Genomic DNA, 13,208 nt, shown 5'->3' on the forward strand with positions numbered 1-13,208 from the left:
ATCTGGCATTATGTCTGCTGACTGGAGCACATTACAGGGTGATCTGGAGAACGCTGTTTAGTTTCTTTCTACAGTACAACTGAGTAATGCTGTAAAGTCTATTTCTACAGTACGACTGAGTAACGCTTGGAAGTGTGAGAATGTGATTTGAAGGAATCAGGCGCAGGAGGGTAAATCACAGAATACAGAGTTTAATCCGTAGGACACAGTTACGCTGGATAGCGTCAACAAAATACAGGCACACAGGGAACAATATCCCTGGAAATACAAGGTATGGGTAGCTCAACCGAGCTACACTAAACTCACAAATAACAATCACCCACAAGGACAAGGGGGGCAGAGGGAACACTTATACATGTACTAATGAGGGGATATGAACCAGGTGTGTGTAATTGACAAGACAAGACAAATGGAATGATGAGATATGCAGCGGCAGTGGCTAGTAGGCCGGTGACGACGAACGCTGAAGCCTGCCCGAACAAGGAGGGGAGGCAGCTTCGGAGGAAGTCGTGACAGGAAGTCTATTTCTACAGTACGACTGAGTAACTCTGTGAAGTCTATTCTACAGTACGACTGAGTAACGCTGTGAAGTCTATTCTACAGTACGACTGAGTAACTCTGTGAAGTCTATTTCTACAGTACAACTGAGTAACGCTGTGAAGTCTATTCTACAGTACAACTGAGTAACGCTGTGAAGTCTATTTCTACAGTACAACTGAGTAACTCTGTGAAGTCTATTCTACAGTACAACTGAGTAACTCTGTGAAGTCTATTCTACAGTACAACTGAGTAACGCTGTGAAGTCTATTCTACAGTACGACTGAGTAACGCTGTGAAGTCTATTCTACAGTACGACTGAGTAACTCTGTGAAGTCTATTCTACAGTACGACTGAGTAACGCTGTGAAGTCTATTTCTACAGTACAACTGAGTAACGCTGTGAAGTCTATTCTACAGTACGACTGAGTAACGCTGTGAAGTCTATTCTACAGTACAACTGAGTAACGCTGTGAAGTCTATTCTACAGTACAACTGAGTAACGCTGTGAAGTCTATTCTACAGTACAACTGAGTAACGCTGTGAAGTCTATTCTACAGTACGACTGAGTAACGCTGTGAAGTCTATTCTACAGTACAACTGAGTAACGCTGTGAAGTCTATTCTACAGTACAACTGAGTAACGCTGTGAAGTCTATTCTACAGTACAACTGAGTAACGCTGTGAAGTCTATTTCTACAGTACGACTGAGTAACGCTGTGAAGTCTATTCTACAGTACAACTGAGTAACGCTGTGAAGTCTATTTCTACAGTACAACTGAGTAAGACTGTGAGGTTTATTATTGTGCAGTATTTCTATTTGTATTTATTAAGGATCCCCATTAGTTCCTGCCAAGGCAGCAGCTACTCTTCCTGGGGTCCAGCAACATTAAGGCAGTTATATACAATTTTAAATACACTGCTCAAAAAAATATGGTGGATGGAGCGAGACATGATGTCCCAGATGTGCTCAATTGGATTCAGGTCTGGGGAACGGGCGGGCCAGTCCATAGCATCAATGCCTTCCTCTTGCAGGAACTGCTGACACACTCCAGCCACATGAGGTCTAGCATTGTCTTGCATTAGGAGGAACCCAGGGCCAACCGCACCAGCATATGGTCTCACAAGGGGTCTGAGGATCTCATCTCGGTACCTAATGGCAGTCAGGCTACCTCTGGCGAGCACATGGAGGGCTGTGCGGCCCCCCACAGAAATGCCACCCTACACCATGACTGACCCACCGCCAAACCGGTCATGCTGGAGGATGTTGCAGGCAGCAGAACGTTCTCCACGGCGTCTCCAGACTCTGTCACGTCTGTCACATGTGCTCAGTGTGAACCTGATTTCATCTGTGAAGAGCACAGGGCGCCAATGGCGAATTTGCCAATCTTGGTGTTCTCTGGCAAATGCCAAACGTCCTGCACGGTGTTGGGCTGTAAGCACAACCCCCACCTGTGGACGTCGGGCCCTCATACCACCCTCATGGAGTCTGTTTCTGATCGTTTGAGCAGACACATTTGTGGCCTGCTGGAGGTCATTTTGCAGGGCTCTGGCAGTGCTCCTCCTGCTCCTCCTTGCACAAAGGCAGAGGTAGCGGTCCTGCTGCTGGGTTGTTGCCCTCCTACGGCCTCCTCCACGTCTCCTGATGTACTGGCCTGTCTCTTGGTAGCGCCTCCATGCTCTGGACACTACGCTGACAGACACAGCAAACCTTCTTGCCACAGCTCGCATTGATGTGCCATCCTGGATGAGCTGCACTACCTGAGCCACTTGTGTGGGTTGTAGACTCTGTCTCATGCTACCACTAGAGTGAAAGCACCGCCAGCATTCAAAAGTGACCAAAACATCAGCCAGGAAGCATAGGAACTGAGAAGTGGTCTGTGGTCACCACCTGCAGAACCACTTCTTTATTGGGGGTGTCTTGCTAATTGCCTATAATTTCCACCTGTTGTCTACTCCATTTGCACAACAGCATGTGAAATTTACTGTCAATCAGTGTTGCTTCCTAAGTGGCCAGTTTGATTTCACAGAAGTGTGATTGACTTGGAGTTAAATTGTGTTGTTTAAGTGTTCCCTTAATTTTTTTGAGCAGTGTATTACATCACATTACACTTCATAACACTTTTCACAACACATTAAGTATGTTCCCTCAGGCCACTACTCTACTACCACATATCTACAATACAAAATCAATGTGTACGTGTGTGCAGAGTGCGTGTCTTATCACGTGTATGTGTATGCGTGTGTTTGTGCCTGTGTGTGTGTCTCTTCACAGTCCCCGCTGTTCCATAACGTGTATTTTTATCAGTTTTTTTAATCTGATTCTACTGCTTGCATCAGTTACCTGACGTGGAATAGAATTCCATGTAGCCATGGCTCTACATAGTACTGTGCGCCTCCCATAGTCTGTTCTTGACTTGGGGATTGTGAAGAGACCTCTGGTGGCATATATTGTGGGATATGCATGGGTACAAGTAGCCTGGGTGCATTCAGGCCCTCTGAGCACTATTGCTAAAACCACACGTCAGTTTTAGACCTCGGTTCACTAAGAAAACAGACCTGACCTCCCTGCCTCCCGGCCGGGAGGCAGCACGCCTCTGTCCATCTACCCTCACAACTGGTTTGTTGAGTACAGCTGTAACAACAACAACAGAGGCAGATATAGAGAGAGACGCCCAGCCAGGACAGCCTTAGTCATCTTGCTGTGTGTTTATCGCTGTGTTGAGATTTTGGCTGTTAAAGCCAGTGGGGAAGCCAGATAGTTGACAACAGAAATGGCTCTATACATTTAGACTACTATCATCAAGTGTGCTCTGTTACCTTCTTTCTCTACCTCAGCCTGTAATCATTTCCTCAATACACACACTTTTACAAGTAGACAGTATAAGCCAAATATGACTCTGTGGCCAATAAAATGATGATGATGATGATGTGTGTGTGTGTCCATGGACTACCAAAGGATACTGCAGGCAGCCTGTTAATGAGGGGCTAATCACTCACCCAACACAGAGACACGATGAGCATCTCTCATAACAACACTGGTGACATCAGTCACATAACTCCCTTTCGTCAGAGCCAGGCTTTAAATCAGCTGTGTCTAACGGCAGAGCAGACAGACATAAAGGCAAGCAAGGAGATTGGTGAATTAGAAATGATAATGGTGAAATTAGGATCTGTAGCGTGTGAGAAGAAGCATAGCGGGGGAGTGAAGAGTGTGAGAGAAGATAAAGACATGTAGCGTGTCTGTGAAAAGAGAACAGAAGAGCAAAGAAGAGAAAGGCCCTACACCCAGCTGAGGGTAATTAGATCCATAGTGTGAGCTCACAGCAAGTGGAGGAATCTCCCTGGGCCTCTCTTGGCTTCTGTGGACCAGATGGAACTATGACTACATTCTCTCCCTCTCTCCCCTCCCCTCCAAATTCAAATAAAAGAGACTGGTACAACCAAAAGGAGAGGCTAGTCTCCAAACATCCCCTTGAACTCTCTAGACATAAAGCACCCCATGAGACTTTCCATGAAGAGTCATAAAAACCATTTAAAACATGTTACTTATTCATGGATTTGTGGTGACATATTACTCCCTCTGATGGAATTCTATTAGAATTCTCTGGCAATAACATCCTATCCTCTTAGCTGAGAGAGCGAGCCCAATGATGTGGAACGTGGAATGCTAAGCATATCATAACAATAGCATTTGCACTCCAATGCTACCAAATTGACTGTTTAATTCATCTCTCTTTCTCTAGCACTCTCTAATGCTCTCTCTCTCTCTCTCTCTCTCTCTCTGGGTGGCTGACAGAGTCATTTTTACAATGATGTTCTTCTCTCGTTAAAAACGACTAAGTGCTTGAACTTTTAGTCTCCCTGTTGACTCTGGGATTGTCTGTTTGGCTTGCTGCTGGTTTGTTGTTTTAGCCGTAAAAACTCAATTAATATGAATTGACCTGAAGAAATAGCTGACTGGCAGCCGTACGCAGGACTCAATAACAGACTCCACTCATTCACTATCTGCCAAGTAAACACTCTTCATATTCAATTCTTATACTGACAGTTTTTAATAAAAGCAACACTTGATCATGTTGATATGCGAGTGTGTTCTATTTATACATGTATACCACTTTCCACCTGAGAGCAGTTCAAATGACTGTTTGGTATGTATGATGAGTGCCAGAGACATGGAATGTGACATATTGCTACTACACCACACCAATCAGAACCCCCCTTCTCCCCCCCCTGATAATCAAAACACTGTCCTGTTCTCTCCTCCCTAATCTCCTCCCTCTGTCTTCTCCACCCTCCTCTACTCCCTCTGTCCTATCCTCCCTCCCTACTCTCCTCCCTCTGTCCTTTCCACCCTCCTCTCCCCTCCCTCCTCTCCTCCCTCCTCTCCTCTCCTCTCCTCCCTCTGTCCTCTCCTCCCTCCTCTCCTCTCCTCTCCTCTCCTCTCCTCTCCTCTCCTCTCCTCTCCTCTCCTCTCCTCTCCTCTCCTCCCTCCTCCCTTCCCTCCTCTCCTCTCCCCTCTCCTCTCCTCCCTCCTCTCCTCTCTCCTCTTCTCCCTCTGTCCTATCCTCCCTCCCTACTCTCCTCCCTCTGTCCTTTCCACCCTCCTCTCCCCTCCCTCCTCTCCTCTCCTCCCTCTGTCCTCTCCTCCCTCTTCTCTTTCCTCTGTCCTCTCCTCCCTCAAGGCATCAGCATGCTTCAGTTCGGCTGGTGGCTAGCGGAAGTCGGCTAGCCGAACCAAACGAGTGTTCTCGCATACTCCCTTAAAAGACCTTTGCTTGAAAACAAGAAAGAAGAGGCAATAGTACTGTTTGTCCTATTTGAGACGCCGTAGGCAGTATACAGTTCCTCAAAATAGTCCGAATTAATCTACGACAACTCAAGAAATCTGTCATAAATTTTTACGTTTTTGCCGAGGATATCTTAGTCGCACAATTTTACATCTAACTCAGATGTTTGGTGCGGTATTTCTCAATGAAAAAAATATGCATGAAAAAACAAGTCTTCTCTCATTAAACGACAACAAAGACTTTATTGAAGAATCCCTACAGTTGACCAATCACGGACGAAGGGGCATAGACTTCGGCTCCCAAACTTTGTCTGGCTTGAAGAAAAAATTGTGCCCGAACAGCCGAAAAACCCCTCACCAAAGTCCAAAACAAACAAAAAAAGTCACAAAATGTCGTCATAATATATGCACGAACTCTTCCGAACTGTTTTGGCTGGGAAGCATGAGGACGCCTTTAGTAGAAGCACTACAAGGTCAGACAGCCCTCTACTCAGCCTAGACAAAGACTGGTTAACAACCTCTTGCCAGAAAACACAGGTGACCTTCACCTCACCTCACATCACTCAGACCCAGAAACAGGAGGGCTCCACAGCAGCCTCTGTTCATGTTATGTATGAAATCTGTGTATCTCTGAAAAAGCTCAGCAAAGGGTTAAAAAGACTCTGCACACTGGGATGTATGCTTCCTGCCTCCCCTGTGCTTTATTGATATTGTTTCCAGCCTTAGGTCTTCGTCAAGTCTTTGCCTATCTCTGAAAAAGCTAACCCAGCCGTTTCCAGCCTTCTGTACCATCTTCATCTACAGTATATATACACAAGATGATAATAATCACATCTGAATGCTCATATTGGATTATGTCTGAAACCGGGAGAGAGACTGCTGTAAGTCAATTACATTGCCAAGCAAATTGAGGCATGTATTAGTCAATCACACATTACCACCGCCCTGATAATCACAGTGTGGAATTAGATATTTTCTCCTTCTGTAGTTCCCCGTTACGATACGCATCAATACCTTCTATTCCACCTCATCACTTCATCAGTCACCACTGTGATGTCTGGAGATGATTACTGGTCTTCATTTAGAATGAATTACTCTGGAACAACACGCTAGCACACAATGTTCCTGGGATTATGGAGGAATGGAGGGAAGGAGGGAGGGATAGAGAGAAAGAGAGGGGAGTAGTGGCAGAGAGTGGGAGGAAGAAAGAAAAGAAAGAAAGAAAGAAAGAAAGAAAGAAAGAAAGAAAGAAAGAAATAAAGAAAGAAAGAAAGAAAGAAAGAAAGAAAGAAAGAAAGAAAGAAAGAAAGAAAGAAAGAAAGAAAGAAAGAAAGCATGGCCAATCTGCCAAGGGATCCACATTGTTTCCTTCTGCCAACGGGGGATTCTTATCAAAACGCTGCCAGGACCATCATGAAAGGATATGGTAATTAACAAACACACACACACACACACACACACACACACACACACACACAGAGGTAAAAAGGCGTGTTGAGCAGTGAGGCAATATAATGTGTCTGTTGAGGGGGTATTTACATAGCCTTGCAGAGTGCTTGTCACATTCAATTAATTACTCTCTGCTCAGCTGACAAAGATGATTAAACAAGAGAAAATATCCCCATAGCATCCCATAATATATCCTCCACATCCTTCCTGCTTGGCCTGCTTCCTTTCAACATGTTGCCAAATACGTTCTTCAAATGAGACCCTTTTCGATGAAAGTTTGATCTGTTTTATTTTCCCAAGGGGAAAGCATCACTACTCCCTCTCCTCTCGTTAAAATAGGGATAAAAAACAGACTGAGGGTGGGGTGAGAGAAAGAAAGGGAGAACGCAAGAAAGCGAGAGAATGTTTTATTGAAATGAGGAGGAAGAGCAGAAGCGGTTCGCTGCCGAAGGAGAAGAAAGGATGGAGGAAAAACAAAGAGAAGCTAATGAGCTGTGTGTCCTACAGTGTCCACTCCCTCACATCTCACACCTCTCACCCGCCCCGTCCTCCTCTACAGAGACGTTTAACACTGTTGTCACATCAATTAGTCGGTGAGGGCAGGCAGAACACACACAGCCTTTGATAAACAGATGGTGGATGTTTCTACTCGTAGCACTATTAAAGGAATACAGCACAAACCAAGAGGAAATTAGCCTCATATCCTCTAATGTACTGCGTAGGCTACCATAAATGATCCTAATGGGGTATTACATCCATATATGAAAAATATTATTCACGCTCATTGCTTTTATCTCACAAAATGCATGTTGAAGTGTTATATTGTTGTGTCAGCATTTACAAACCAAACACTAGAAAACTCCACATGGGTTTATAGAAGACTTGGAGGGGAGCTTGGGCCTGTTTTGGTAGGAATGAACCAAACACCCCAAGGGGATTCAATACAGAAATCTACAACTCAAGTGTGTCAGAGCTCCCTCACAGTGCTCTGTACTGAAAGATACTCCAGCAGTCTGTGGCCAATTCTTCACTCATCTCAAACACACACACATCTCTGGGGTGACCAAACTGCCGCTGCCTGACGCCTAAGTGAATCCATTCGTCATGAAACTGATTTCAGAATGGACATTCTTCAAATAACCTGTTTTCATACAAATGTCATTTTCAAAACAAATGTCTGAAATCAATTTTTCCCCGTCTCCCTTTAGCCCTTTGTCAGTGAATATAATAGCATGCTTCATTGAGATTCTCCGTATCTGGGGCTGAGGGTTACACACACACTCCAACGCTCCAGGGGGAAATGCTTTTAGAACCGTCACGGGAGTGTTTTTAGTCGTGAAGTTGATTTTCTCTCAATCACCCACACCTTCACCTTTTTCAGCTCTCTCCAACAACAGACCCACACAATGAAAACCCACAGAAACCCTTGATTGACAGGTGTGTGTTGTAGCATAGTGGCCCCCCACCACTATGACTTAGTGTAAAATAAACGATAAATGCTCAGCTAGTGTGTTTGTGCATTGAAAAGTTGAACGAGTGCCTTTCCCAGCCGCAGGAGTCGGCGCAAACGTGGCAGCGGCAAGCAACATTACTAGAGTGATCCCAGCAAAGTGATCCCAGTAGTGAACTTGCTGGCCAATCAGGTCAATCACTTCTCTTTCTACTTTTGCTGTGACTCACCACTCGCACATCTCTGAATAGGTCGTTTAATCTCACAGTCAGCCCAACAAACAGACAAATGGCATTGTAAATGCAGGCAGCACCGCAGTAATGTACCTATCTGTATACCGTTCCTCTGACTGACTCAGCCAGCACAGCACCTTCACAATCCCCTTTCCTTCTCCGCCATGCATAGCACAGACTAACAGAGTGCCTCAGGTGTCACAGATACATAAAACAGGCGCAACACAGACAATGAACAGGCTTACGCACAAAGACGTGCACACACAAACACTCAAGCACAGACCGTCATAAAACAGACAATGAACAAGCTTCTACCTGCAGTTAGGTGGCGGGTCCAAGGTTATCTCAGCCAGCTCCTTCTGAATCCTGGGGAATAAGGAGGAACACACATGTTATACACACACACTTTATATACATTACACACAGATTATATATACGTAATGCCATACACACACACACGCGACATACTAGCTAGCCGGTGTATTATTGTATTATAGAATCTCTCTCTCTCTCTCTCTCTCTCTCTCTCTCTCTCTCTCTCTCTCTCTCTCTCTCTCTCTCTCTCTCTCTCTCTCTCTCTCTCTCTCAATCTCTCTCTCTCTCTCTCTCTCTCTCTCTCTCTCTCTCTCTCGCTCACTCTCTCGCTCTCTCTCTCTCTCTCTCTCTCTCAAACGAAACGAAAGTGATCTCTACTGTTCCGCGTTCTTTTAAAAGCATGGGAACCGGTTAATAACGTTATTGGCATTTTTTTCCCAGTTCCACAAAAAACGCAACAAAGCACCTATGCAAAGCCCTCACTCTGTCACTCAGAAACTTATTCCAGTGTCTGCCTGCCAGCTGAAAATCTTTAGCAGTGTGTGTGCCTACTGACGTTAAAAACGTGATTGAGAAATTAGGGAGAGAGATCTTTAATTAGAGAAGAATGGATAAACTTTTTCAATAATAATGAAGGATACTATAGTTATCCCGTTTCACATTGGATTTATTAACAACAAAAAGGTAAGACGTGTTTTTATTTTAATTGTGTTGCCACTCTGCACACACAAGCTTATTCTCTTGGAAGTTCAAAGACATTCAAAGTTCATTCATAGAAGTCGCTCCTCCGTAGGTATAATTCTGTGGGCCTAATTCAGATAATGCATGTCATAACAAGATGCCCAGTGCTTCAAGCCAAGCCTCCTCCTCCACCATCTCTCGCTTTCTCCCCACCCGCAACATTTCAGTCGCACCTCGCACCCTACACTTGTCTGTCCAATGTATGTAAACAACTAGTTATAGCTTGCTGCTCTATCCGCACTGATTGGTGAAGTCATTTCATGTTGATTTCAGAGGTTTAAAAAGGAGCAGAAAGGAACAATATAAACCGTTCGAACTGGTTCAGATCTTTATTTTGCTGTTCGGCACAGTGGAACAGAACGAAAAAAGAATGGTTCTGTTCAGAACTAAACGATTGGAAAATAATTTTGCTTCCAAACCCTTCTACTCGCATTAATATTCATAAACCTACAGATTTTGAAATATAAGCCTGGTTCCGAATGTATAAAGCGTCTCAGAGTAGGGGTGTTGATGTAAATGAGGTCCTCCCTGTCCATAACAATCTGATTCATTATGATCTAAAACTGATCCTAGTCTGAGACGCTTCATACGGCCCCTGGACCTAAATCATCTATTCACAATGCTCGCAACAACTGTTGTTACTATCTGCAAGATGAGCAATACAAACAGACAGCTGCAGCCATGGGGGAGGACAACGACAAGCAGCCTTCCAATATCAGGAGATAGGGAAGCGTCACAACATCAGTAGAAATGGCACCCCACCGTTCACCACCACTACACCACTACCATCACCGCTCAGAGCGGGAGAGAACCTCAGGTGGTCCTTTTGTTAATTTCACCTGTCATCCCTGTCGACTCGTTCCCTCGTTCCTCTCCAAATGCCACACCACGGAGGTGTGCGTACGCATACACACACACACACACACACACACACGAGTGCTGACAGGTAGGCACCACACCTCATAGAGCGAGTGAGCAAGGGAAGAACAAACGACAGCAGATCCCCTCATCTCCTCTGTGTGTGCTTGTATTAATAATAAACTCTCTGGTTCATGATGAGAGGAGACTGAGGGTAAATCATTGTGCCCTACTATTCAGTACAGACAGTGGGAAAATACATATGTCTGCAAGTGGCTGTATAACTGTAATACATTCACCACAGTTATGGAGTAAGTTGTTCCCAGGCTTGAATGCACAGTACGCTCTGTAATTTCATCTACAGTATTTTCTCCTGAGGTGGCATATTTTACCTGGTGAGGCTGCAGGCTGTTAAGAAAGGATGGAGGGAGGAATAAATGAGGGAATGAACGAGGGAATCCAGGGGGAAATGGACCAATTACAGAACATGCAGGCCTCCCTCGCTCACGTTCACGCATCCATGGGCACTCTCTCTGTGACACAAACACTTTTATTTTTTTTATGTCCCACAGACCATTGAATTTCATAATAACCCATTGATGGTTATAATAAACCCACTGCTTCAAGGTGCATCTGAGTCAATATCATCTCCGTATTATACTGTTTATGAAGTACATTCTTGGCTCAGAATGGTGCATGTACAGTATATACTGTGTAGTCCAAAGAAATTCCACAAAAAACATAAATACGCTACCTGCCTATTGTATTTGAACAAGACCATCAAGGACACGTAATTACACAACCTACAGAATAGAGAGAATTACAGCTCTACCTCTTGGCGCTGGTGGAGAGCTTGGCAGCGGTCTTGCTGGATATCTTGGCCTCTTTCTTCTTGGGCGTTGTCTGATCCCTCTCCTGAGCCTGCTCCTGACTCAGAGGGGCCACCTCTCTCCGCTCTGTGTCCCAGCTGCCTCCACTGGTGTTGGGACTGTCGTCCGGCCTCGAGCTGGGCTGCAACTCACTGGACATCCTGGCGCTGGGACACACATGCATTCAGGTACACACACACACACAGATAAGTCGAAGGTTTGGGGTTTCCCTACACACCTTACAAAGAAGGTTATCACCTGACTAAAGATATAGCAGTCAAAGGTTTGAATCCTATTGGTTCGGTGGTTCTCCTTCAGTCAGTAGCTATTCTGTTAGAAGTACAGTATTAAAAACCAAACCACCAGAGACGGCCAGCCAGCCACAGCCAACAGAATGAAATACTGTTCCCCTCTCAGCTCTTAGGTCTTTTAAAGGTCATTATAGCAAGGCAGGCAGGTTCCATGTCCCCACGGACCAGCAGACCTGCTCACACTACAGCCTCTATAATCAAAGCTCCTTCTACAAGGTCGCATTGAGGAAATTAAATTTCCCAACATACAATATGAGCCCTCAAGGTGAAGCTGTGCATTTTAAACATTCACAGAATGAGAACCAGTTGTTTGGGTAAATGGGGGTTGTGTTTGTGTGTGTATGTGTGTGTGTGTGTGTGTGTGTTTGTTTGTGTGTGTAGGACTACTGTAAAGGAGCAGATGGTTGCTGAACTGAGCATCACATTCCAGAAAGAGCATGATGACAGACAACAGATCTTCAATCAATGCAAAGTGCAGTTATACCACACACACTTTCGTCATCAACATTCAGGATCCATTGGGCAACATTCTGCACAGACAGTAATTGGATACATTAACACATTTTTCTCCTGATACAGTTATTGGTGATTTCTACTGAGGCAACTGATGAGTGTTGTTAATAGGATAAGCATACAATAACAAAGCATGATCTTCTAGAATACATTATGTTTCTGTTCTATTTTATTGATTCTATTCTACGTGTCATATCTCTTTGACAATTGAAAGACTCACGATCAATTGAAAATACTGTGAGATTTGGCTATCAATGACATTGGTGCACATGTAACAATAACATGAACCCAGCCAATCCTTCTTCTCCCAGGCCATTGGCTCTTTAAACACTTTCAGTGTTCTCCTTTTGAACCTGACCAGTGATCATAAAAACAGCTCAAAAGTAACAAATCCCGTGCTGCATTGGTCTCACAGTCATTCATACAAAAACAGATAATGATGAGCACATGTTTCTTTTGTTGTGTAAATAATCCCTGTTGTCAAGCGGGGCTGTCACAATAACTGCTGGGGGAGCACCCTCACATCGCGTGCACCCCACGCAATTGAAGAGGCCTAAAAATTAACACCCCAACAGTAATCGGAGAACCCTCATTTGCCCTCATAGCCTAAAGATACGCTGACACACAAAAGAAATCGTTCGCAGCAGTTTGAGTGAAATATTAGCTGAGAAGCTTTTCAGTTCCCACATTAAGAAGAGCCCCCCGGCCCATCCGGTCTTTAAACGTTACTTTCAATGTGCAGTTGTTACAATGTTTCAAAAAGAGATTACCTTCCAAATAGTTGACGCACGGACGGTCGATGCAAACAATCTATCAACCCCTGAAGTAGGCTATATCCCGTGTGTTGTCCGCCGTTCTATTCGATTTGGTTCTCCGCTTTCGTTATCCGCTCTGGCTGTGAGAAAATCAGACAACCCGACCGCCTCTGAGCGCGCGCGCGCTGTCTTTTTTTTTTTTTTACACATTGGGTACACGCGTGCGCGCAACCAAGTGTGTGTGTATTGCACTGTTCTAATGGGGTAACAAGCATTGGCAGTAGAGGAATAACGGTCAAACCTAACAATATATCATGAATAGGTCACTGTCCTTTTGATATATTAGGGCATTTTTCCTTCTGCTTTTTCTTTATTTGAAAAGTTCAAGGA

At 44.6% G+C, this 13,208-nt stretch overlaps 1 protein-coding gene across 1 annotated transcript in view; it reads right to left on the minus strand.

The window, feature by feature from the left end:
* The window catches only part of LOC311132698 (ubiquitin-conjugating enzyme E2 E2-like), a 41,732-nt gene extending 28,727 nt beyond the window's left edge, over positions 1 to 13,005 (minus strand). Inside the window, exons 1-3 of the mRNA XM_084165970.1 lie at positions 12,834 to 13,005; positions 11,203 to 11,406; positions 8,772 to 8,822 (exon numbers count right to left, since the gene is read on the minus strand). Coding sequence (XP_084022096.1) covers positions 8,772 to 8,822; positions 11,203 to 11,399 — 248 coding nt within the window. The 5' untranslated portion in view covers positions 11,400 to 11,406; positions 12,834 to 13,005. The remainder of the gene's footprint in view (positions 1 to 8,771; positions 8,823 to 11,202; positions 11,407 to 12,833) is intronic.
* Positions 13,006 to 13,208: the final 203 nt, after the last annotated feature.

Source organism: Coregonus lavaretus, assembly GCF_964263955.1.
Source record: "Coregonus lavaretus genome assembly, chromosome: 7".
Classification (NCBI taxonomy): Eukaryota; Metazoa; Chordata; class Actinopteri; order Salmoniformes; family Salmonidae; genus Coregonus; species Coregonus lavaretus.